General features: G+C 45.3%; 2 protein-coding genes across 5 annotated transcripts in view; both read left to right on the forward strand.

Moving 5' to 3' along the window:
- CDC25C (cell division cycle 25C) overlaps window positions 1–7,831 on the forward strand; it is a 33,577-nt gene extending 25,746 nt beyond the window's left edge. For 2 of the 4 annotated variants that reach the window (XM_057734021.1, XM_057734023.1), the window contains 4 exons: window positions 185–283; window positions 812–945; window positions 1,332–1,443; window positions 1,643–2,273. In XM_057734021.1, the coding sequence (XP_057590004.1) occupies window positions 185–283; window positions 812–945; window positions 1,332–1,443; window positions 1,643–1,792 (495 nt within the window). In that variant the 3' untranslated portion in view covers window positions 1,793–2,273. Of the gene's footprint in view, window positions 1–184; window positions 284–811; window positions 946–1,331; window positions 1,444–1,642; window positions 2,274–7,735 lie in introns of those variants that run through there. The other 2 variants (XM_057734022.1, XM_057734024.1) reach the window with 2 other exon arrangements.
- Window positions 7,832–7,913: 82 nt separating this feature from the next.
- Window positions 7,914–24,413, forward strand: GFRA3 (GDNF family receptor alpha 3). Its single transcript, XM_057734025.1, has 8 exons — window positions 7,914–8,025; window positions 14,261–14,548; window positions 18,254–18,346; window positions 20,026–20,338; window positions 22,473–22,576; window positions 22,748–22,882; window positions 23,291–23,379; window positions 23,601–24,413. Exons 1-8 carry the CDS (start codon window positions 7,953–7,955, stop codon window positions 23,688–23,690), a joined length of 1,185 nt encoding a protein of 394 aa, XP_057590008.1. The 5' UTR covers window positions 7,914–7,952; the 3' UTR covers window positions 23,691–24,413.
- The last annotated feature ends 2,287 nt before the right edge of the window (window positions 24,414–26,700 follow it).

Consider the following 26,700-nt stretch of genomic DNA (forward strand, 5'->3'; position numbering starts at 1 on the left):
CCTATTTTATCCTCTCATGTGGGGTGGGGCTGCACCATTGCCGTATTTCAAATATAGGGGGACTTCGGAGGCTGGGCACACAGTGGGATCCTGGGTGACTAAGGGGAGTGCCAATCAGGAACTGTGTGACTGACTCTTCTCTCCCTCAGAAGAGGCAGGATATTCAATGATAGTTTCTTCGTAGGTGGCTGCCTTGCTATTGGGGAAGTTCCAGGGTCTGATTGAGAAATTTTATGTCATTGATTGCCGCTATCCATATGAGTACCTGGGAGGACACATCCAGGTAAGGTTACATTGAGGACTTAGCAGGGGAGGGGCTGGGGATAGCTCTTTATTGAGAAGTCTGGACAAAGGGCCCTGTGAACTCTAGAACCAGGGCAGACGTTATACATTTGGAGCACATCAAGGCTGTCAGTCCTCATTCCTGTTCTAATTCTGTGTACCTTGAGCAATTTGCTTTCCCTGTCCCTCTTAGACCAATCTCCCTCTTTTCTATAGAAGCCAAGAGCTCCTACCTGGAAGTAAAAACATTAATCCAAGGACTGAGAAGCACTTTGCAAACAGTGCTTACAGATATTTGTCACAATGATCCCTACACTTCAGTCAGTTCCATTCTGTAAACATTTATTGAGCACCTACTACATACCAAGCTCCATGCCAGGCCCTGGGGGTAGATACAGGTAGATTTCCGCTCTGAAAGTACTTATAGTCTAGCCTTCCTGAACCAAATATTTCAAGATGGTATTCCAGTTATTTCTGCGTGTTGGCTCTGTTCACAGACCCTTGAGGAAATAATAAAATTCTTTTACAGGGAGCTTTAAACTTGTATAGTCAAGAAGAACTGTATAACTTCTTTCTGAAGAAACCCATTGTCCCTTTGGATACCCAGAAAAGAATAATCATCGTGTTCCACTGTGAATTCTCCTCAGAGAGGGGTCCCCGAATGTGAGTGTCTACATGGGCTAGGGTGGGTGATGGAAATGGATCTTGAGTTGGGACATACAGCCAGGGAACCTTCCCAGACCAGTTCAGACAGAAATTGAATGAATGAGTGCTTTCCACTGCAGTTTGAAGAATGTTAGGAAGGTAGAAAAAGGGGTTTCTACAATTCAAAGGTTTGAAGCAGTGAAGGAAAAAGGATTAGGAATTAGGTACTAATGGAGGACAGGAAAAAGAGTAGTGCTACTTGGACCTTGTTTTGCAAAAACAGATCTGGAGCTCCTTTTGAGGGTTGGCAAAAGTCTGTTCTTCCTCCCCTTCCCCAGTGAATGGCCCGTGGAATCCTGAACTCACTTCTTTCCACCTCACCCATCTCTGGATTTTCTCTAAAGGTGCCGCTCTCTGAGAGAAGAGGACAGGGCTCTGAACCAGTATCCTACACTGTACTACCCAGAGCTGTATATCCTCAAAGGGGGCTACAGAGATTTCTTCCCAGAATATATGGTAAAGGATGGGGCACGTGGGCAATGGGGGAGCCCAAACTTGGGGGAGCCAACTTTAGCATGCAGCTCCCAGAGCCTGCAAAGCCCTCTGAGAAGAAACTGCTGCTCATCCTTAGCCACTACCTGTAGCATCTCTATTATACCTAGTAGGCAGACTGCAGGCACCAAGAGGATCCCTTAATCTGTCCCCTGCCTTTCAGGAGCTGTGCGAACCACAGAGCTACTGCCCTATGCATCACCAGGACCATAAGGCTGAGCTGCTGAGGTGTCAAAACCAGAGCAAAGCATGGGAAGGGGAGCGGCAGCTGCAGGAGCAGATTGCCTTACTGGTGAAGGATGTGAGCCCATGATGTCAGATCACCCACTGGCTGCCCAGGACTCACCAAAAGACACAATAGAAACCCTGAGCAGAAAGAGGCCATCTTCTATGCAGCTAAACCCAGGATGTTAAAAGATGTCGGCAAACCAACAGGCTGCCAAACTAATGAAATCCCAGGCCTGGGGGTTGGTTAGGTTTTAGTACAGCTGCTGGCTGGTGAGGAAGTCCTGGAGCTGGGTCTATAAGGCTGGAGATTTGGGTTGCATAGAGATTTATGTTACTTCAGGGAGCTGTTGCCTTCCTCTTCCTAACTCCTCGAATCTTCTCAGAGGTCAGCCAGATCTTTTTCCCCCTGGGCTTCTGGCTATGCAAGAGAGAGTTGCCTATCTTCTTTCTCTACATTTTCCTTGTTTCTCTCTCACACCTTTATTTTAAATGGGAAAATAAACATTGAAGAATGAGAAATGCAATTGTGAGCCCAGTCTGTTCCTAGAAGATGTGTATAAGGAAGTAATCAGCACATTAAACTCCTTTGGACAAAGATGTGGCTATCTCTGTTCATAGCTGAGGCCAAGGTGCTTTTCTCCAGACCATGGTTCTCCAGACGTGGTTCAAGCTTGGGTTTTGGTCCATCAGCATCGTCTGAACTTGTTTGAAATGCAAATTTTCACAGCTTACTCCAGACCTACCAAATCAGAACATCTGGAATCAGGGCCCAGAAATCTGGGTTTTAAAAATCTTCCTTTCAGGTGATTTTGATGCATGAAAAGCTCAAGAACCACAGCTCTGGAATTAAGGAAAACCTTTTAAATTGCATTCTTCAGCAATGTTCCAGGCTTTCTTTTCCTAGACCATCCTATGGTATGAGTTGCCTAAAAGTGTGCCCCAGACTCAACACTCCATGGTATCAAGGCTCAGAAAACCAAAATAATTGTCATTCTCTAAGGCCAAGGGATAGGTCTGATTTGGGCTCAAAATGTTCCTTATCTACAGCCTCAGCGGAGTTTTGACTTTTCCCATTTTCCAAAGTTTTTTCTCCACTCCACTTCATGTGTCAGACAAGTTTAGGATTTAAGATGGTTGGAAGTAGAGATCTGTGCTATGTGAAGATAGGAATAAAAGAAAAGTACCAAGCAAGATCAGTTAGACTTCAGAAAGATATTTTAAATTGCATTCTTCAGTATCATCCCAGGCTTTCCTTTCTTAGCGCTCTTTTAAGGTGAGTAGGCTTTTGTCTGTGTAATAAGGTACAGCCCTACTTGGCCTGGGCGGCCATGGAATTAATTGAACATTGTCATTCTCTGGCATTAACCTAGTGATAGTGATAGCTCAGGACTAAAAAAGGACAAAGGGCTCTGAAGCCTAGACGGAGATAGAATGGAAAGAAAAATGATATATTCCCAGGTTCTGGAGCAGGGAGACTTTTTAAAAGTGAGTGGGAGGGAGGAGGGCATTAGCCACAGGGCAGCGCACCAGTGTGCCTGAGTGACTGGATTGGTTTTTGCAAGGTTCGCAAGTGCTCTTCTCCCAGAGTGCCGCGTGCTTACCTCACAGCAGAGGGCACTGCTGTATTCTGTAAGCCAGCCACTGCAGCCTGCAGCCTCCACTCCTAGCTCGAGCCTGTCTGTCCAGAGGGAGGCTACCTCTTTGACCTTCTGCCTGAGCCCTTGAGCTCAGAGCTCAGCAGGGCTGGGGGGAGAAAGGAGAGAAAAGCTGTTGCTGCATTAGGTGGAGATAGCTGAGGGAAAGATGCTGCTTCTCTGCCCCACTTCACACACTTCCCCACTAAGCAGGGACTCCTAGTTGCCTGAGCAGGAAACTGCTGGAAGCACCTCCACTTCAAGTGTGAGGAGGGGTCCCTGACTCACTGCCATCCTCATGGGTCATTTCCTGATAATTCTCCCCCAAAAGGTAGACGCAAACCCCTACCTGGAAAGAGACTGTGCACAAGTGTTCACATTTCAGTAATCCTCAATGGAAATTCTGAGTTGCAAAACATAAAACTAGGGCTTAATCAGCTGTCTTTGTGGAAAATTATATTCTCCTAAACGGCAATATTTTCCCATATAGTTTCTTGTAATATCTTCCCACTGTATAGATACCGTGTCACTTAATTCATGTTATTTTCAAACACAATAATAATAGTAGCTAATAACTTTTTTTATATATATATATTTATTTATTTATTTTATTGGCTGTGTTGGGTCTTTGTTTCTGCACATGGGCTTTTTCTAGTTGCAGTGAGCGGGGGCTACTTTTCATTGTGGTGTGCAGGCTCCTCATTGTGGTGGCCTCTCTTGTAGAGCACAGACTCTAGGTGCATGGGCTTCAGTAGTTGTGGCACATGGGCTCAATAGTTGTGGCTCACGGGCTCTAGAGCACAGGCTCAATAGTTGTGGCCCATGGGCTTAGTTGCTCTGTGGCATGTGGTATCTTCCTGGGGCAGGGATTGAAACTTTATCCCCTGTATTGGCAGGTAGATTCTTAACCACTGCGCCACCTAGGAAGTCCCTAACAACTTTTTAGTTGTTCACTGCATGCAAGACTTCATGAACTGATTTTTAAATATATAGACTAATTTTCACAACAATCCTGTGAGGCAAGTGCTCATGTTTTACCAATAACTACTTACCAATTTACCAATAACAATTTATGCATGTTTTACCAGTAAAGAAATTGAGGAACAGAGAGGTTGAGTAACTTGTTTAAAATCCCACAGTTAATGAATGGCAGAATTGGAATTTGAACCCAGGCAGAGATGGCTCCAGAGTCTGTACCGTTAATGGATTTTGCTGTTACTAAATCCTCATCAACAAACATGGTGTCTTTCTAAGCTGGCACTGTATTAGGTGTTAAATGTATAAGAGCCGCAGTTGTCAGTTCTTGAGAATTCAGGGCCATATGGTTGCTTGGGCTTGAGAAACGAGGCTAAGGGCAGACACTAAGACCCTAGCCCAGGAACCTCCTCACGAGGCTATATAGGGAGTTAGCTCTACTCTGGTGTCCCTTGCATTGACTGGTATTTGTTCACCATGAAGTCGAGTTATAAAGAATGGAAATCTTTTGGTCTGAATATTGCTTCTGGTTGCAATCTCAGCCCCAGGACCTGGCTTACCTCTGCTATAGAGAGGGAAGCATTTCCCTTTGCTTACCAGGCATACAAAGTGGTAGGCATGGGGGATTTTCTTTCCTCACTCAGTTCAGGCAAATGTTAGGGAAACGCCAGTTTCTTTCTAGGGATGTCAGTTCTAAGTACCACAGGCATTCAAATATGACTCTGTTCCTGCCCTCAAGAAACTGACAAGGTAGAAAATGATTCTCTTTGTCCTATCCCTACAAGTACTCTGGCCCACTAGTATATTTGGCAAAAGGAAGAAGAACTAGCCTCAGCTCCAAAGCAGTAGGTCAGGTGGTAGGGTCTGGCTGAGTTCATAGAATAATTAACTCCTGCATGCCTCCTGGGTTGATATCATTGCTTGTTCACTATGTGCCAGGCACTAAGCTAAACCCTTTACTCGGTATATACTTGTCTAATCCTCACAACTGTTATATGAAGTAAATACTACTATTAATTTTACAGATGAAGAAACTGAAGCACAGAAAAATTAAGTGACATGCCTGAGGTCACCCAGCATGTGTTGGAAGTGGCATTTGAAACGAGGTAGTCTGTAAAGCTTGTTCTCATAACTGTTTTGCACTAAACTGCTAACACCCTGGACTAGCTAAGGATAGCAGCAGGAATTAAAGCTCAGCAGTGAGAGAGGGCTTGATAGAAGGCAGAAAACCATGATTACAAATGAAAGTGGAGTAAGATACAGAGTCTTTGGAACTTTGGACCCCAGTCGGTGGTTTGCAAGGCCCTCCCAGGGCAGTTTGTGTCTTAATCATTCTTGCACCTGGCACAAAGCTGGACCCATAATCAGTCTCAAAAGACATTATTGAATTGAATGATGGCTGAGTAACATCTTTGTAGAAAGGATTGGCTCATTTGTCATTATCCACAAGGTTCCCAACGGCAATGCTGCTTATCTAGCAGGTGTTGGCAGTCATAGAGGACGTGGTTGGTGGGGAGAGAGTGTGCTGGAGGAGCTGTCAATATTAGTCTTTGAGTCATATTTATTTGCAGAGGCTTCCTCAACCCTCCACTAGCCTTGGTTACCAATCCTCATTAAAGGCCCAATGATATCAAGCTCTCCACTGCAGCTCCCAGACAGGAATATGCTCCAGGCATCTCATTTCCTCTCAAACAGGCTGGCCTTTTACAGCTGGAATTGGGTATTGCTTTCAGCCCATCAGCTTGACCTTGTTCCTGCCTTCCTGGTCCATTTCGTGGGGAAAGCATTGAGTAGACCCACTGAGTAGGCACCCTGAGCAAATGCCTTTTCCAAACCTACCCTCCTATGCCAAACTTGATTTGCCTTGGTTGCTGAAGGAGAGAGCGAGCAGATGTGACACCCCTTGAACACTTTACATCTTTGTTGATTCATAGCACCCTTTCCTAGCATCCCAACCACCTGAAATCATTACCTTTTGCCTTGTAAATCCCATTTTGAAACTATTGCCAGAAGGAAGTGGAAAGTGGGGACTATCAGCTCCCCAGCCACAGGTTTCCTAATCTTACTGGAGGGAAGGACTTGGGAAAGGTACACAGAGGTAGGGTGGAACTGTGGGGAAACAGGCCCTGTACAAAAGCTGAGTAGCCACATGTTCATTTTCACAGCTCTCCTAAAAGACTGGCAGAGCAGATATAGATTAAAATGAAGCACAAACTCCATTTAAAGTGCATTACAGCTCAGGAATCAGCTCCCCTTGGGCAGGAGAAGGGAGGAAAGGGCACAAGAGGCCACATCAGTCTCCTTCCTTATCTAGTACCACATGTCTCTCTCCTAGCTTTGTGAAGGGTGATTTACACCCTGGCTGGAATGACTTTCTTTCTGGGCTGATTACATCTGCAAATGCCCCCCAGAGGCCACAGCAGGATGGCCATATTCAGAAGCAGCAGCCAGTAAATCTCAGAGGTCTATTGCACTTCTCAGTACCCTTCCTCCTGGCCCTCTGCCAGGTGAGCTGTGGAAGTAGGAGAGGGCTTGGTTGGAGGATTAGGGGAGGAAACCCTCCAATTCCTTTCATTACCATCCTAAGTACTATTTAGTTCTCATTCTTCCAAGTCATTCTGCCTCTGTCTTTATCCTGGGAACAAGTGGGAATCAGCCCAATAAATTAGCCTAATAAATACCCTTATCTTTATGGGTAGAAGTCCTGGGTGTCTCCTAGGTATTTAAACTTGGTAGAGTAGCTTTCTCTCTTAACCATCATCTGAAAATGATGAGACTCCTAAATGGTCTCTCCAGCCACTTTCTCAGTGATCTTTCCTTCAGGAAAATTTCTGCAATTTAGCCTGAGGGAAGTTTGATCCTTCCATCCTCCCTCATGACACTGAAGGGACTGAATTTTGGAGGAGTCTAATTTGGCGAAGGTCCTGGGATCTGGCCCCAGGTCTGTTCCCAGCAAAGCCATTTCACCTGTCTGGGACCCATCTTTGCAGAATCTTGGGGTTAATAACAACAACCAAATCTCACCCTTGAAGATATTTATGAGGGAAAATGAAATCATAGGTGTGCAGATCCTCAGAAGAAAACACACACACACACAACTTGACACGCAAGTGCCCTTGTGCGTTTGTTCAAGTTTTGTTACAAGATTTCATTTAGAGTGGTTGTTCCTTGGTGGTAGAGGGGAAGAAATTCCGGAAGGTGAGATAGAATGCTTTTTTTAAATAAATACCCGGACCCCCGAGATGGCGAGTTTCCATTGGCAGCTTCCACAATGTCTTGGGTAGAATTCCTCCTCTAAACGAAGTTGGCGGCAAACGGCATGTGGGCGGGCTGGGGTGAAGCACTCTTCCGAGCCAAAAGCCACAGCTCCGGGGCGCGTGCCCTCGCTCGCCCCCACCCCTGCCGCCTTCTCGTTCCAGTAGGAGAGGCTGCGCGGTGCGTCGGTCCGCTTCGGAGTTGGAGGGCGGCGCCCGGGGCCCTGGTGGGAGCGTGTCCGCCCCGCGCGTGCGAGGAGGGTCGGGAGGCGCCGGCGGAGGAGCCCTGCTCGCAGAGCTCCAGCGCGAGGAGAGAGGGAACGCAGCGCCCGGTGCAGGCAGAGCGCCCCGGGACGCCGACACTCGGCGTGCGTACCCCGCCATGGCGCGCCCCCCGAGCCCGAGCCCGCTGCCACCTGCGCTCCTGCTGCTGCTGCCGCTGCTTCTCCGAGCTGGTGAGTGTTGTCAGCGCTTCCCCGGAACCCGCTCGGCTGGGGCGGGAGGGGGCGGAAGGTGTGTGTGTGGCGGGGGTGACCCTGTGGGTGGGGTCCCGGGCACCAATGCTCAGAGAGCTCCCAGACGCCACACTGCTGCCTGGTGCCTGGGCGTCCGTCTGTCCGAGCCTGGAGAACTGGAGGAGGAAGCCCAGGGTGTCAGGAAGGGGCTGGGTTCCATGCCTAGTCCAGTGACCGAACTTGTAGATTGAGTGCCACCCATGGCCAGGGCACCCAAGCATCTCTTCGCTCCCGGTTTCCCCTCTTCCCTCTTGAGGTGCGTCTGTACAGCCCCAGAACAGCCTGCAGCCAGACCACTACCAGGACAGCATCTCTAGGAGGCAGGGAGAATCAGAAGCAGGACTGCCTTTTGCTCCACATAAGCTTCACCTCTTCTACCCCGTGTAAGAACTGGGGAAGAGGATTCTAGGTACAGATGAAGATGAAGTTTTTGTTAGAACTGACTTGTCGCTGGGAACTCCATGGTGGTCCACTGGTTAGGACTCTGCCCTTTCACGGAGGAAAGAAAAAAAAAAAGGAACTGACTTGTCACAAATTAGGGTTGAAAACTGCTGCCCAGAGCTTGCCAACATCATTATTTGCTTGTGTGGTTGAGAATATTGCTCCCCATCAACGAACCCCCTCTTCAGAATATACTTTATTATTATTTTAATTGGAGCAGAAAATTCACTATTGGGCAAGATGGCCTTTCCGTGCAAGCTGCCCAGACCAGTGCTTTGCCCTGTTATAGATCCACAGTAGGTGTTTTGTGGAATATGTAGTTCAAGGCCTGGTTTTAGAACTATGCCATTCCCCCAAGGAGCATGCACAGGGTCTTTGGGAGTGGAATGGGTGTATGGAATTTCATTGTGGGGCTCCTGTCCAGAGCCTACCTGGAGGGAGTTGTGAAGCAGAGACCACGTATCTACACATGACTTCAGCCTACAAAGTAGGACTGCAGAAATGCAGTCCTGGCTAAGAGACAGATATGGAAGGAAGGAGGGAAAGTACTGGTCTGTTCAGACTGACTTCAACAGTAAATCAGAGCAGCAAGACATCACTGATCTGATTGGACTGCCCAGGAAATTTCACTATCCCTAACGATATGTGGCTGTATGTCAGGATCAGGGGTAAACTTTAAACACCTTTCTCGTGAGCAGCTTAGTGGAACAAGTTACCCCCGTTAATGATGAAACTTAACATGACCCCCACCTTCTTTTATTGAGTTGCAGTGCCCCTGAAGCTACCACTGCTCAGACTTGCCAAACTGTCAGCTAAGAAATTAGAGAGGTTTACTTTTGAAAATTGTTACGACTCATTTAGTCCAGTTAAAGCGATGAGACTTGGACCTGCTACGCTTATTTCAAGCAAGCACTTTCGGGGTACCTACCAGAAGTAACATCTTAAACATTCAGCATTTCTCAAACTGTTTAAATCCATGTCCCCTTTTTGATAAAGATAAAAATCTCCTGTCTTCCTTAAATACATTTCAAAATTTCAAAAGTTTTTTTATGATACAAATGAACTTATTTGCAATACAGAAACAGACACACACATGTAGAGAATGAATTTATGGTTACGGGGGCGGGGTGGGGGGAAGAGGGAGGGATAGTTAGGGAGTTTGGGATTGACATGTACACACTGCTGTGTTTAACCAACAAGGACTTACTGTATAACACAGGGAACTCTGCTCAATATTATGTAACAACCTAAAGGGGAAAAGAATTTGAGAAAGAATAAAATATCAAAATTTTAAGTTGAAAGAGTAGTAATAGCATGCTGAGGCATATTGGAGCCTGAAGCAAAAGGAAAAATCAGTACTGCTGATCCTTATTTTACACATTGGCCATGGCATCAATTCTCAAACTTCAGGGTGCATCATTCTTTCCAATGATCTTACTAAAACGCAGATTCCCAGGCTTTATCACCAGAGACTCTGATTTGGTAATTTTGGGCTAGGGCTCAGAAATCTGCATTTTAGAAAGTAATCTAATTAATTATTATGTGACTGGAAGAGAAGGTTGGACTAACTAAACTTGGAGGCCCCTCCTAATTTTGAGACTCTTTGCTTATAAGTAGAGAGACAGGCCCAGAGAAGTTATCAGGGTGCCTCACAAAATGTCTCTGTTATGTCTCTGTTATGTCATCATTTTTTAAATATTAGTAGGAGCTTACAAAGAACAAGCACTGTTCTAAGCACCGGTGACAGAGTAGTGATAAGATAGATATGGAAGTCTAGCTGGGGAGATAATAAAAAATGAAGTAAAAAATATCAAGTGATAAATGCTATGCAGAAAATTGGAATAACAGTATGTTAGAGTAGCTGGGGGCTATTTTACATTGGTTGGTTGGGGATGGCCTTTGTGAGATGACACTGAATGACCGGAATGGGCCAGTCATCTGAAGATCAGGTGGAAGAGCATTCAAAACAGAAAGAAAACTAGTACAGATGGAGGGAAGTGGGAGAGGAAGAGAGAGCTAGGAAGTAAGGTTAGAGAGGTGGGCAGGGACCAGGTCTTTACAAGGCTTTGTAAACCAAGGCACACACACTAGATCTTAACCTAAATTCAATGGAAGCTGTTGGAGGGATTTAAGCAGAGCAATGAGATGATCTGATTTACAGTTTTTAAGAGACGATCCTGTATAATGCTAGTCAGCATTAGAATTATGTTATATTCATAATGTAATGCTATACAGCAATGAAAATAAGCTCTTTACAACTATACTTAACAGTGTGGGTGAATTTCAGAAACGTAATATTGAGCAAAAGAAGCTAAGACACCAAAAGCACATGTTGTATGATTGAAAAACAGGCAAAACAAATCGCTAATGTTAGAAATCAAGATATTGTGTTATGTTTGCTTCATCGGGAAGATGGTGACTGGCAGATGACTTCTGGGGTGCTGGTAATGTTCTGGTTCTTTATCTGGGGATCTGGTTACACAGGTGTGTATAATTTGAATTTAAACCATACATATTTTTTGCACTTTTTTTTTTAAATAAATTTATTTATTTTATTTGTTTATTGGCTGCATCGGGTTTTTGTTGCTGCACACAGGCTTTCTCTAGCTGCGGCAAGCCGGGCTACTCTTCACTGTGGTATGCGGGCTCCTCATTGCAGTGGCTTCTTTTGTTGTGGAGCACGGGCTCTAGGCACATGGGCTTCAGTAGTTGAGGCACATGGGCTCAATAGTTGTGGTTCACGGGCTCTAGAGCACAGGCTCAATAGCTGTGGCGCACGGGCTTAGTTGCTCCATGGCATGTGGGATCCTCCCGGAGCAGGGCTCGAACCTGGGTCCCCTGCATTGGCAGGTGGATTGTTAACCACTGCGCCACCTAGGAAGTCCCTAAACTACACATTTTTGATTCATGTATTTGTCTATATGTTATACTTTAATTAATTTATTACCAGACATGATATACAAATGGCTAACAAACACATGAAAATATGCTCAATATCATTAGTTATTAGGGAAATACAAGTGAAAACCGCAATGAGATGCTACCTTACACCCCCAAGGATGGCTATAAAAACAGAGCAAAAAACAGAAAACACAAGTTGGCAAGTATGTAGAGAAATTGGAACCACCCTCATGGATTGCTACTAGGAATGTAAAATGGTGCAGACACTGTGGAAAGCAATTTGGTGGTTCATCAAAAAATTAAACATAGAATTACATATGACCCATCAATTCTACTCCTGGGTATACACCCAAGAGAAGTGAATACAGGTATTCAGGCAAATACTTGTACGTGAGTGTTCACATAGCACTGTTCACAATAACCAAAAGGTGGAAACAACCCAAATGTTTATTAACTAATGTTTAGATAAACAAAATATGGTATATCTGTACAATGAAATATTATTCATAAGAAAGAATGAAATATTGATATATACCACAATATGGATGAACCTCGAAAACAGTATGTTAGTTGAAAGAAGCTAGATTCAAAAGAGTGTATATTTTATGGTTCTTTTTACATGAAGTACTAGAATAGGTAAATGTGTAGAGACAGAAAGTAGACTAGTGGTTGCCAGAGACTAGGGGGAAGGGAGAATGGAGAGTGACTGTTTAATGGGTATGGACTTCCTTTTGGGGTGATGAAAATGATTTGGAATTAGAAGTGATGGTTGTACAGCATGGTGAATGTACTAAATGCCATTTAATTGTACCCTTTAAGATGATTAATTTTGTGTTGCATTAATTTTTTTCTTTCTCTTTTAAAAATAAAGTTGGCACCTTTTGGTTGCCTTCATTCAGTTCTCCCTCCCCACCCTCTACCTCTGGTAACCACTAATCTGATTTCTTTTCCTATGCGTTTGTTTTGTTTTGCAGTATAATTGACTTACAGTACTATGTTCCTGGTGTACAACATAGTGATTTGCTATTTCTATACATTTCAGAATGATCACCAGGTATGAATTTTACCTCAATAAAAATGTTTTCCAACCTAAAAAAAATTATTTAAAAAGATGGACACAACAACAAAAAAAATGCTAATTATGTGACGTGAAGGATGTGTTAATTTTATTAACACATCTTATTGTTAACACATCTAATCTTGTTGTGGTAACATTTTACAATATGTACATGTATCAAATCATCATGTTGTACACCTAAAGTTTAAACAATGTTGTATGTCAATTATATCTTGATAAAGCTGGAAAACAAAAAAAAAGATGGCTGAATGGTATGGGATATTGAATTTGGAAGATGGAATCACAGAGACCAATAAGGACTCTCAACTAGTTCAGACAAGAGTTAATGGTGGCCTAAGCTAAGGAGGTGGTGATAGATGTGAAGAGAAGTGGACAGATTCCAGATATGTAGTGGAGTTGACAGGACTTGTTGGATTGAACATAGGATGTGAAGGAAAGAGAAAAATTCAGAATGACTCCTAGATGTTCTGCCTTGAAAAACTGGGGGATGATGGTGTGCTATTACCATTTGATAGGGACCCTAAGTCCTAGGGTGCAGGGCCTTTCTCCAAGAGCTGAACTATAACCAACCTTAATATTCCTGAGTGAGTGACAGAATCTGTAAAAACTCCCCACCCCAACCCCAACCAGTTCCCACTGTAAGTTATTTTTAAGTGACTCCCCCATCCCCCCACCCCAACCCCTGAGCTGTGCGGCTTGTGGGATCTTAGTTTGCCAACCAGTGGTTGAATCTGGGCCCCAGCAGTGAAAGTGCCGAGTCCTAACCACTGGACCACCACAGAATTCCCCTTAAGTGACTTTTTAAAAATTAATTAATTAATTAATTAATTGGCTGCATTGGGTCTGTTGCTGCACATGGGCTTTCTCTAGTTGCGAAGAGCAGGAGCTTCTTTTGTTGAGCACAGGCTCTAGGTGCTCAGGCTTCAGTAGTTGCAGCATGTGGGCTCAGTAGTTGTGGCTCGTGGACTCTAGAGCACAGGCTCGGTAATTGTGGCACACGGGCTTAAATTATTTATTTATTTTATTTTGGCTGCATTGGGTCTTCGTTGCTGCGTGCAGGCTTTCTCTAGTTGTGGTAAGTGGGGGCTGCTCTTAGTTGTGGTGCACGGACTTCTCATTGCAGTGGCTTTTCCTGTTGCGGAACATGGGCTCTAGGCACGTGGGCTTCAGTAGTTGCGGTGCCTGGGCTTAGTAGTTGTGGAGCATGGGCTTAGTTGCTCCGCAGCATGTGGGATCTTCCTGGACCAAGGCTCGAGCCCATGTCCCCTGCATTGGCAGGTGGATTCTTAACCACTGTGCCACCAGGGAAGCCCCCTTAAGTGAGTTTTAATGCAAGACTCAGAGTTGTTGCTAACTGTCATTTAGCACTCCTGTGCACATTCTCAACTCTCTGGTTATGATGCTAGCCCTGTCCATGGCATAGCTCTGCTCAGGGCCCTCTTCCTGGTGCCTGGCAGGGTCATCAGGCTCAGCTTCAAACAATGTCCCCCTCCCCTTCCCAGGAGGCTGAGCTCTCTCTTCGTCAAATCGCCACCTTTTCTTGAGCCATATGTCTTCTGTCCAGATTGTTGACAGCTGCAGACCCTCCACTTCTACTGGACTTCTTTCTCCCCACTAAAGGCCTTTGTACCACCCCAAGACTTTCCTGCTAAAGATTTCATCCAGAATCCCCTCTCACCCTACCTTATGACTAGGTTCTCCCAGACAGCTACTCTGACCTTATGTGAACCTGACTCAGTCTCTCTCCCTCCATAGGGGACCACCTCCCCACAGAAGGCCGGCTCATGAACAGCTGTATCCAGGCCAGGAGGAAGTGCCAAGCCGATCCCACTTGCAATGCTACATACCACTACTTATATTCCTGTGCCTCTAGTATAAGCACCTCATCACCTGCAGAAGAGCCTTTGGTCCTTGAGGACTGCATGGAGGCAGCACAGCAACTCAGGAATAGCTCTCTGATGAGCTGCACATGCCATCGGCGCATGAAGAACCAAGCTACCTGCCTGGACATCTACTGGACCGTTCACCCTGCCCGCAGCCTTGGTGAGGCCACCATCCTAGAGTGGGCTAAGCTAGGAAAGATGGCCCTTGGGAGTTGTCTTTTAATCCTATTGGATATGGGCCACATGGTAGATTCTGACAGGGGTGGTAATGAAGCTCTGCATTTGATGTCAGTAAGAAATGGAAGGAGGAATTGGCAGCATCCTTTTGGGCCCCACAGTACTGCCCTTCCCTTCTCACTACTTCCCCCTTTTTTTACCTGGAAACATGTAGCTACCTCTTAGAAGATCTCTGAACCAGGCTGAGGGCCAACATGGGGAGCTCCTGGAACAGATGGATGTGGAGAGGAAATGGAGGGAAATGGTCTTAACCTATAAACAGGCTGCAAATACAACATAATCCATAGGTTCAGAGAGACTGGGAGGCAGTGTCCTGGTCCAGCCTTTAACAGAGAGGTCACTCATTAACCAGACAAGAGATGGTGAAAGAAGGAAGGCACTGGAAGAGCCAAAGAGCGGGGCTTCCTCTGACTCTAGAGACATCTGTCTATATTAGTCAGCTTTTACTAGACTATGCTGCAATAATAAAACAGGGTCTTGTAAAACAAAGGTTAAGTTCTTGCTCATGTTCCATCTTAGATGTGTCACGTGTCCTCTTCATTCTGGGATCCAGTGCAGCTTCTACCTGGGACGTTCCCTCATGGCAGAGGGAAATGAGCAATGGCAGAACAATTTGATGCCTTTAAAAGCTTCTGCTTAGATGTTACATAAAACACTTCTGCTCACATTCCATTGACAAAGCAAATCACATGGTCAAACCTGACGTCAGTGGGAAGGGGATGTATACTCCTGCAGGGGACACTGAAAATCACATGGCAATAAATGAGGATGTATAGTCTTACATAGAGGACAAAAATAATTGGAAACAATAATGCAGTCTACCATAGTCCACCAGTTTGTCAAAACATTCATTTCCCTCCCTTTCACAAGTAAAATATATCTACTCACTTTCTAAGGAAGGTACCTAAGAATTCTATCTAAGCGGGACAACAGGCTCCAAGTCTAGGAACTTGTGATAATTTCTATATCAGGTCTGGATGTGGTTTCTCTTAATCTAGAAACCTGTGCTCTAAAAAGTCATCTGATTCCCATCTATACTCAATATATAGTAACGGATCAGGGACTGGAAAAACAAAACAAACTCTCTCAGTTAGGAAGAGGAGTAATGGGAAGCACATAGCAGACGTTGATTCATAGCAGTTCTGAAGTCCTGCCACACAGTTGTTGCAATGGCCATCTTCTCTGGGAGTAGGGATTGCTTTTTAATAAGGCCTTCTTTTGCTCATTGGGGAGCAAAAGTCCAGGAGTTTCCCAGCCCCCTGGAGGTCCTTACTTTTCCATTATTTTCTTGGGCTACATCTGGAAAGGGCATTGGAGACTATGACCTCCTTAGGGACTGAGTAGCATTCTCTGCTTTCTTCCTACCTGAGGAATGTTGGAGTATCGTAAGTCTTAAATAGAGTCTCTTTTAATCCAGGCTTGTGGCTCTTAGCAGTACAACTCTCTCAAAACATAATTGTGTTTTATATCTTTGATTTCGGTCACCTCATGTGCCAGTAGCCTTTCCTATAATCCTTTTCAAGACATACATCTCTTTTGAGACCTAATTAGAGATACCTTGCCCTTATCAAGCTTCTGTGGGAGAGCCACTATCTTAGTCTTTTTTCACCTGAGCACTTTTGTCCGACTGGCAGGATTTATTGGATGCCGTCTTAATGAATGAGAGATCTCCACAAAGGGCTTGATAGCCACAAACTTGAATTGGTCTTTGCCCCAAGACTGAGTTGTAATTGACCTTATTACTCAAAGCATTTTTCAGTTTTATCTTTTACCATTTGAATATGACAAGCAGTTACATTTCTTAATCCTGCAAGTCCTAGGATTTCTGTGTTCTTTCTTTTCTATTTCCTCCCTATGTGTAAACTGGTCAATTCTCTGAGCTTATATCTTTCTCCTATTTCCTTGCCAAATGTAGCCATTAGCAATCAAGACATATTAGTAATCTTCAGCTTCTTCCCCTTAAAGCACAAGCTCACTCAGTACATCATCTTCCTTCCAAATTATTGCAGGCAACAATTTTACCAAATGCTTTGCCACTGCATAATGAGGGCTACCATCTTCCCAGCCCCCAGTAACAGCTTATTCACCACCCACTGCCTAGTCCCAAAGACGATACCATTTATTTTAGATCTTTTTCTGTTACTTCAGCACTCCATTTCTAGATACCAATTACATTTTTAATAAAAATTTGCTAAATTATGCAACCAACCCCAAATCCTGGGCTTTCACCAACAAAAATGTATCTTTTGTTCATGTTACACATCTGCTGTGGGCTTCTATGAGTTGGCTTTGTCTTTGCTCTACCTGTCTTCTTCATTTGGGGATCCAGGATGGTAGACGGAAAAGAGCCAAGCAGGACCACGTGGTAGTTCTTGAAACTTCTGCTTAGAGGTGATTATGCCTCTTTAGTTCACAATCCACAGGCCAAAGCAAGTTGCGTGGCCAAACCTTACAGTAGCGTGGGAAAGTGCAGTCCTCTCATAGGGGGCCTGAAAGTCATAATGGCAGCAAGCGAGGATGTATAATCCTCCCACAGCAAGCAACTGGAAACAGTAATACATTTACCACTCTCCTTGTTCCTGATTTCCACTCCTCATCCTAATCACTTCTCTTTTAGAAATTCCCCTGAGACTTCTCCATGAATCCTCTTGTCTCCCCCTCTTTTCCCTTGGAAGCTCCCAGGTCTTCCCAAGCATCCAAACCATCCTTTCCTGTTTGCTTGATATCAACTATATCCTTTCCCTTCTAAGCACGTATTCACAAAGGCCTATTGGGTGACATCCCGTCCCTGCAAGCTCACCTCTGTCTTCAACATTTGTTGAGCACCTACCATGTGTATGAGCTATGCAGTGATTTTTTTTTTATTGAAGTATAGAGTATAGTTGGTTAACAGTGTTGTGTATGCAGTGATTTTATAAAACTTAGTACATCCTCTTAAGGAGCCCACAGCCCCATGAGAGTATTTGAAAGGGATGTGTTTCCTTTGAGATCATTTCTCTTCTTTTTCTGCTTGCTTTTTTCAGTCAGGTTCAATTCCAGACCTGATCTCATTTCCATCGCCTCAGCATGCGATGCGTCTCCATAGCCAAGTGGTCAGGCCTGGAACAGAGTCCACCACTGCCCCTTCTCCAATAGCAAGAGAAAACAAGACAGAGTCCCCTTGCCTGCTTATGTGCCCACAGGCGATATGTGTAGTAGTTAAGAGCAGAGACTCTGGAATCAGATAATCTAGGTTTCAAATCCCGGCTCCACTTATTAGCTTATGTGAGCCTGAGCAAGTGAATTAACCTCTGTTATCCTCAGTTCCCTTTTACCTACCCAAAGACTTCTATGAAAACTAAGTGAAATTGTGTGTGTGTGTGTGTGTGTGTGTGTTTCCGTTTACCCCACAGTGCCCAGTACACAGTGTGCTCAATAAACAGTAGCTTTATTATTCTCATCATTAAACCCAGTTTATTTATCAAGCCTAGCCTATACCTTTATGGCCCTGTTTTTCCTCTCCTATGCCCAGCATGCAGTTAGTTAGGTAGAGACTGTACCTCTTCCTTTTCTCCAGCAGCCTCAGCCCCTCCTGCTCCCACCCCCAGCCCAGTTCTCAGGATTCTGGTGCTCCCCACCTTGTCTCTAGGTGACTATGAGCTGGATGTCTCTCCCTATGAAGACACAGTGACCAGAAAACCCTGGAAAATGAATCTCAGCAAACTGGACATGCTCAAACCAGGTATGGAAGGCAAGTTGGGGCTGGGGTATGGGAGGACCTGGACCCTGAGGGAAGGGTGGCTGGTGGGGAACACAAGCTGGGAGAATGTAGGGGGAGAGTTCTAGCCTGCTAAGGAACTAAAGGAGCACTGTCAGGGTGAGAGTCTGAACTATGGGGCATGGTCTAGTCTCACGAGTCAACAAAGAGCAATAGTTATTAGGAAGATATTTGAAGAGAGCCCATTAGAGCTCCCTGGTTCCAAAAGGTGGATCTCTACAAAGGGTTTGGTGGGAGTGGCAGCAGTCCCAGAGAAAAAATGTGCTGAAATGGAGTATTTACCCTAATTCAAGGCAGCCAGGAAAGTAGCTTTTTGTCCCTGAAGACTAGGAAATTGCTTGTTTTCAACCATTCTAATGGGATGGACGAAGTGTTGGGCAGGGAAAATGGTGAGAGCGTGACTCCTTAGGGGTGACTCAGGGTGGGGAACCATCTGTCTGGCAAGGACTATTATGCATGTTTTTCAGGAAAGTGAGGCTGTTGTGTTAATTGGAAAGGAACACACACATGCACTCTCTTTTTGAGAAAGATGTGAGCTTTGTTTTACAGTCAGTACTAGGTACTAGAATTTTGAGAGAAAAGCATAGAGATTTAGGTATTACAAACTCTAGGTTACAAGGAATCTGGGAATAACCTATTCCAGTTACTCCATTGTTCTGACTGTTGGAATATTCTGTTAATAGAAATATCACCATAATTTCCCAAGACTCAGAGTGTGGGTGATTTTATGTGTGCATCAATCAATGAAAGATAGGCAGAATAGATAGATACAGAACCAAAATCTTAAATAGAAGTTGGTTGCATCTGCTGTGGACAGTTCAGAATGTACTTTTTCTGTGCCAGGAGGATTGCAGGAAGCTAGTTCCCCCACCAGGGATGGAACCCCCCAAAAGTGAAAGCAGGGAGTCCTAACCACTGGACTGCCAGGGAGTTCTCCAGAAAGTACTTTAGAATGTTGTAGGGCCTCTTGATTACAGTTTCCACCATGGGATCTCAGTCATTGCATAAGACTGAGAAAAGGGAGCTGTAAAAAGGAACGAAATTGGGACATTTGTAGAGACATGGATGGACCTAGAGACTGTCATACAGAGTGAAGTGAGTCAGAAAGAGAAAAACAAATATTGTATATTAACACATATGCGGAATATAGAAAAATAGTACAAATCAACTGGTTTGCATGGCAGAAATAGAGACACAGAGGTAGAGAACAAACATATGGACACTGGGGCGGGGTGGGGGCGGATGAATTGGGAGATTGGGATTGCCTTATATACGTTACTAATAAGAAAAACAAATCAACTGTACACTTTAAATATATGCAGTTTATTGTCTGTCAATTGTATCTCAATAAAATTTCTTAAAGAAAAAAATAAGATTGAGAAAAGGGGTTGGTTAGATGTATATGGCTTTTTTTCTTTTTTTTTTTTTAAACCTAGGCAAGCAGAAGAGCAGGACTGGGGAGGCTCGGGAATACAAATATTGTTTGTGGGTATAGGGAAAGGCCTTAATTCAGGGCAGTCCTCCCTGACGGCAGTGCCTTCCCACTACCGTCCTTGTTAAATCAGAGGGTCGCCAGGGTTCCTGGGGAGGCTGGGTTGCAGGTCTGCAGAGTGACTGCTGACTTGGTGCCCCTCTCCCCCCAGACTCCGACCTCTGCCTCAAGTTCGCCATGCTGTGCACTCTTAATGACAAGTGTGACCGGCTGCGCAAGGCGTATGGGGAGGCGTGCTCCGGATCCCGCTGCCAGCGCCACACTTGCCAAAAGCAGCTGAGAGCCTTCTTTGAGAAGGCGTCGGAGCCCCACGCGCAGGGCCTGCTGTTGTGCCCGTGCGCGCCCACCGACCAGGGCTGTGGGCAGCGCCGGCGCAACACCATCGCCCCCAGCTGCGCGCTGCCCTCGGAGGCCCCCAACTGCCTGGAGCTGTGGCACGTATGCGTGTCCGACCCGCTGTGCAGGTGCCAGTGCTGGGTGCTGGGTGTAGGCGGACGGGGTGGGCGCCAGTCCTTCCGTCCCTCCTTCCTGGGTGGGGCTGGGTCTTCACATCCCGCACCCCGCTAAGGGACCGTGAACTGACTTCACCAGGTAGCTGCCCTCGATAGTTTCTGAAACTCTTCTCTAAAAAAAAGTTAAAAAAAATTTTATATACATATAATGTATAGTGTAAATATATATATAAAAATATATATATATATAGTGTAAAAACTTTAGGAAATATAAAACTGTGTTAAAGTATCACTCAAAACCCATCACCTGGAGGTAATCTACCATACTTTGGGGAGCATTTCCTTCCAGTCTTTTTTCTCTACAGATAAACAAAGTAAGACATCCTGGGAATATATTTGTATCTTGCTTTTTTTCTACTTATAGTACATATCTGGTTAGCATTTTCCGATGGAGGCAGTATGGAATAGAGGTGAAGACAAGCTCTGAAGTCAGACAGATGTGAATTTAAATCCTAGGTCTGTGTGACCTTGAGCCCATCACTTAACCTAAAATTCTGTCACTTAACCTAAGGTTTCACTTAGTCCTCTGTAAAAACTGGGATAGTAGTGCATACCTAATGGGATTCTGGTGAGCATTAAATTACATAATTTATGTAGAGGGTTAGCTTACTGGTGCAGAGTAAGCACTCAGTAAATGATGGTTCTTATTTTGTCATTTACTGTCCTTTAACAACTTGATTTTTAAGTGTCTACATTGCATTTCATTTTATGGATGCCCCATACTTTATTTAATAATTCCTCTATAGATATTTAGGTTGCTTTCTTTATTGCTATAAATAATGCTGCAGTAAATATCACTCTTATTCATTAATCTCTGAGCACAAATCTAATTATTGCTTAGCTTGTGTTGCTGCAAATATCATTACCAAATCAGAGGACATGGAGATTTGTAAGGTATCTGATACATATTTTTAAGCAAAATTTTGATCTGGCTTTCCTTGGCCTTCTCAGGACAAACACTCACCAAATTGAAGTTATCATCCTTTCAAGTAATATTTGTTGACAATGAGAGTCACACTAACCCTGCTTTGTAACCTGGTTCTACCACTTATTTCTCTGTAACCTTGGGCTAGTTACTTTACCTCTCTGAGCCCTACTTCCTCTTCTGTAGAATATTACATAGTCAGAGCTCTCAAAAATCATGATACTAACACTTAACTGAGTTCTTACTTACTATGGGCTAAGTACTGTTTTAAGTACTTAACATCTATTAACTCATCTAAACTTCACAAGAACCCTATAAGATAGTTGCTATTATTTTTTTTTTTTTTTTTGGTCATAGTTTACAAATGAAGAAACCACAGCAGAGAAAAGTTAAATAACTTGCTCCAATTCACCTAGGTAGTAAGTCAGGTTTATTAATGAGGTTTGGAATGAAGGACATCTGGCCTACAGTCTGTGCTGCTAAAGGTTCTGCTATGCTGCCTGTTATGCGGGTAGCTATTGGCCAACCCAGTATTACTATTACATAACAAGTGCTGAGCTAGATGACTAAGATAGTGTCCCTTCCTTCAAGGAGTTTGCACTTGAGTGTGGATGATAGAGAAGTAAACCACCAGTCTAACACAAGTCAAAATGTAAGGAAAACTGCACAAATATATACACGAAAGTACACTCATATTTCCATCACCTGAAGATAACCAGCTTTACCTAATGTAGGATGAGTGTTAAAAATAATATCTAACATTTACTGAACATTCACTGTATACCAGGCACTATGTTAAATGCTGTACATGTATTCTCTTACTTCATCCTTGCAAAAACCCACAAGGTAGTGCTATTTTCATCTCTATTTACCATCAAGGAAATTGAGGCTAAAGAAACTGCCTGAGATCTCATAATTAGGGATTGTGGAGCACAAATTCAAAGTGATATGTTGTGGGGGCCGGGGTGATGGTGCACTTAATAGTGACGGGAGCAGGCTTCACTGAAGAGGAAGCCATGTGCCAGGCTCTGAAAAAGGCAGAGGAGGATTTGGCGTGAAGATGGGCATGTCAACTAAAGGGGCAGCAAGGGGAAAGCTGCAGCAAGGTGAAAGCTGCAGGCCAGATCATCAACAGGGACTCTTAAATGTCCCTTCTTCCAGATCGCGCCTGGCGGATTTTCAGACCCACTGCCATCCCATGGACATCCTAGGGACCTGTGCAACAGAGCAGTCTAGATGTCTGCGAGCATACATGGGGCTGATTGGTGAGCCTGGGAGGCATGTTTAGGGAGTCCACAGGTTGGCCAGCCTGGGGTGGGGTGTGAGAATGCTCTGGAGACTGAACCCAGATGGAGCGGTCCTGAGACAGGTGGGAGAGAGTGGGAGCTGGAGGTGGGGTTGGCTTAGACACTGACAATCCTCTCTTCACCCCATAGGGACTGCCATGACTCCCAACTTTGTCAGCAATGTCAATGCCAGTGTTGCCTTAAGTTGCACCTGCCGTGGCAGTGGCAACCTGCAGGAGGAGTGTGAGCGGCTGGAAGAGTCCTTCTCCCACAACCCCTGCCTCAGTGAGTGCTCTCCACCTGTTCCCAGGCCCTGTGGCTGGCTCGCCTTGACCCAGGGAGAGAGAAAGGGTCAGCTCTGTGGTCCACACTGTTTCCGTCCATCTCCTGCAGACAAAGCAGCCCCCTCCTCAGCATAGGCTTATATCTCCCAAGCCTGGGCCTTTCTGCTTTCTCCCATTCCCTGAGAGACCACCCACCCCCTCCCCAAGCTGCTTCTTCACTTGTCTGGGCCCCGGGGACACTCTTAAACTTAAGGAATAGCAAGCAGAACGAGATAATATCCCATTCCCACCTGCCACCCACCCACTCTCCTATATCCCAGGGTCCCTGAGACATTCCTTTCCTTCTTTGGGAGCCTGAGAAATCTCCAGCATCTGCCTGCTTTCAATCTTCCTTCTCTCCTCTCCTCAGTGGAGGCCATTGCAGCTAAGATGCGTTTTCACAGTCAACTCTTCTCCCAGGAGTGGACAACCTCTACCTTTTCCATGATGGAACACCAGGTAGGGCCTCCTCTGTTACACCCCTCCCACCTTTACTGGACCAGCTGGGCTGAACCCAGACAAGGCAGACAAGAGATTGGATTGCGGGGGAGTGGGGTGACCTCCTTATGGTCATAAATACTATAGACCTCTAGGGGACACCTCAAGGGAGGGGGACAGGCCTTGACTGAGGCTGAGGTGGTGAAAAGAGTAGAGCTGACTCCATTCTTTTTTTTCCACAGAACAAAAACCCTGCTCTGAGGCCACAGCCCTGGGTGCCCTCTCTTTTCTCCTGTACACTTACCTTGATTCTGCTCCCAAGCCTCTGGTAGCTGGACTTCCCTGAGGGCCCCTTTCCTTCTACCACACCAGGCTGACCTGCAGCCTGGGTGGGGAAAGGACAACATCAGGAAGGAGGTTCAGTACACAGTGTGGCAGCCCTGACCCCACCCCACACGTCCAGTTGACTCCAGATGAGGCCACAGTAAAAGCTGACTGGCCAAGTTCTCATTTCCTTCACTTCTTTTTTTGTTTTGTTTTGTTGTTGTTGTTTTGTTGGTTTTTTGTTTTTTTTTTTTGGCTGCGTTGCATGGCTTGTGGTATTGTAGTTCCCTGACCAGGAGTTGAACCCAGGCCCTTGGCAGTGAGAGCGTGGAGTCCTAACCCCTGGACTTCCAGGGTCATTCCCTTCACTTCTGACACAGGCTGCCCCTCCTTAGGACTTTAGCCAGGTCTTCTGGTGGTGTCCAGCTGTACCAGGCTCTGTCCTTATTCCTTTCTCCTGCCCACCAGGATCACCTAGGCTCTAACAAATCAGTCATGCTTTGTTGCATTCTTCAGGTAGGCAGGGCTGGATGTTCTGAAGCGACCTAGAAGGACATTCCTCATGGTGAGAAGAGCTGGAGCAAGACTCCTTGCCCCTCATCTCCTCTTCTGAGTGGGGGATGGGAACATACTACCTGCGCCGCCTGGGAATCCTATAGAACATTCCAGCATTAGGAGCTGGAGCATTTGGGTCTTGCTTTCTTCCTGCTACTGTCCCAAAATCCCGTTAGCCTCTTGGATCATGATTAAACATTAAAAAAAAAACTTTTCTTGTTTCCCACTGTCTTGCATTGTGAATTTATATAGAACTAGGGGTGCTACAGACACAAGAGCAAAAGCCAGGTGATCTAGGAGACATAGCAACCCTGCCACCAGATGCTGTGTGACCCCCAGGCAAGTCTCTCAGCCTCTCTGTGTACTTGATGTGGAGTTGAAAGAAAAATAACTTATGTGAGGCTGTGGACTGGGTACCTGTCCCAGCTCCAGCCATTTTGGGAATGCTGCCTGGGATCTGCCACAGCAGCGGAGCGGGGAGGGTCCATAGTCAACTGCAGTACTTGAGCACCTGCTTGTGTTATCAGTCTGCTCTATACTGTAATGGGGGCCAGAGGAGAGACTGGTCCTTGAACTCATGTCCAATCTAGTTGGGGTAAGGAAACAGTCACTCATGCAGAGTAGTTGGGAAAATGTATTATAGGGCTCTGGAAGTTTGTCTATTAATTCATTCACTCACTCTTTCCATAAGCATCTGATGAGTGTTGGCTCTCCAAGACGCTGTGCTGGGTGTGGGAGATTCCAAGGTAATAATACTCAGATGCTATTTTCAAGCCTTTCACACATCAGAGCAGGGGAACTGGCAAGATATTCAATAAGAACAGTGCAGTGTGATGAGTATTGTACAATAATTGTAGAGAATTTGGACAATACAGATGTTATGAAGAAGAAAATTAAAATCTTTAAAATCCCATTTTCAAACTTCCAAACTACTCCCTGTATATCTGTGCACATGAATCTATAGGTATGTATAATTTTATGTGAGTGGGGTAAGACACTGCTTATGTGTTAGTCACAGACTCCTTTCAATATCCATGAGTAGAGCTTGAAATACATCATCCTTTTTATCAGCTGCTTCACATGGACTTATATGAATGCATGTTCCTACACACATAGTTTATTTAACCAGTTCTGTATTGATGGGTGTTTGGGTATTGTCTTCCCATTTCCCCTTGGCTTCTCTGAGCCAAGTTTTGAGGCAGTGAGGAGGTGACTAGGGGTAGGATGAGCCCGAGAGCTGCCAGAATGGTGGGTGGAATAGGGAAGCCACTCCCTAAGCATTCTTGTATCCACATACCCCACCCTGCCAAGGAAGTGCCGAGCCAACCTGCCGTCCTACAAACTTCAGCAGGGCGCTGGATGGACCTTTCCCTTCCTCCCCTCCCAGAAAGATCTCTGAATTGTCCAGGCCTCTCCATTTGCTTTGGCTCCATTATGCTGGGGTTGGGGGGCGGGGTGGTGAATGGTACAGTCATTCCTTGCTAAGTGCTTGAATTAGACTAATAGGTCATCTGTGTTTTTCTCTGAAGAAGGTCCAAATTCCTGGTAAACAACCAGATCACTCTTCCAGCCTAGGGCCCAGAGCCAAGACCTGGGGTGGGGGTGTGCAGTGGCTGGGCTGAAGCTTTTAATGGTATCCTGGCTGGCCGGGATGGTTAATGCCAGTAGACTAGTTTCTGGGTAATGAGGTGGGAAGGGCTGCTGGCAGCAGTAGTAAGCAGAGAGTGCTGAATTGTAGGTCTCTGCATGGCTGGGGTGGAGCAGACTGTCTTTTAAATGACTATCTTCACATTCACCCATTCAATCATGTATTCATTCAACAAACCTTAGCAAGCACTTACTCTGTTCCAGGCTGTATTTTTCAAGATCTGTCCCTGCCATTCATGAGCTACCATCCTGGTGAAGGGACAGCCCAGGACTTTGGCAGCTGGATCTCAACTTTAGGCACTTGGGACTTTTCAGTTACCCTGGTTGATTATAACACTCAGCTGTGAGACCTGGGAAATATTCTTCATCCCTTCGAGCCACCTTTTCTTCATCTCCAGTAGGGATGCCAGTGGAAGTACTTAAAGAGGTTGCAGCTTTTGTTTTGCTTTCGTTTTGTTTTTGTTTTTTTTAATTTATTTATTTTATTTATTGGCTGTGCTGGGTCTTCGTTGCTGCACACGGGCTTTCTCTAGTTGCTGAGAGCAGGGGCTACTCTTCATTGTGGTGTGCAGGCTCCTCATTGTAGTGGCTTCTCTTGTTGTGGAGCATGGGCCCTATGCGTGTGGGCTTCAATAGTTGCAGCACATGGGCTCAGTAGTTGTGGCTCACAGGCTCTAGAGCACAAGCTCAATAGTTGTGGCACACGGGCTTAGTTGCTCCGTGGCATGTGGAGTCTTCCCAGGGCAGGGCTCGAACGCATGTCCCCTGCATTGGCAGGTGGATTCTTTACCACTGCGCCACCTAGGAAGTCCTGTT

This window comes from Hippopotamus amphibius, chromosome 1 (genome assembly GCF_030028045.1).
Source record: "Hippopotamus amphibius kiboko isolate mHipAmp2 chromosome 1, mHipAmp2.hap2, whole genome shotgun sequence".
Taxonomy (NCBI): domain Eukaryota; kingdom Metazoa; phylum Chordata; class Mammalia; order Artiodactyla; family Hippopotamidae; genus Hippopotamus; species Hippopotamus amphibius.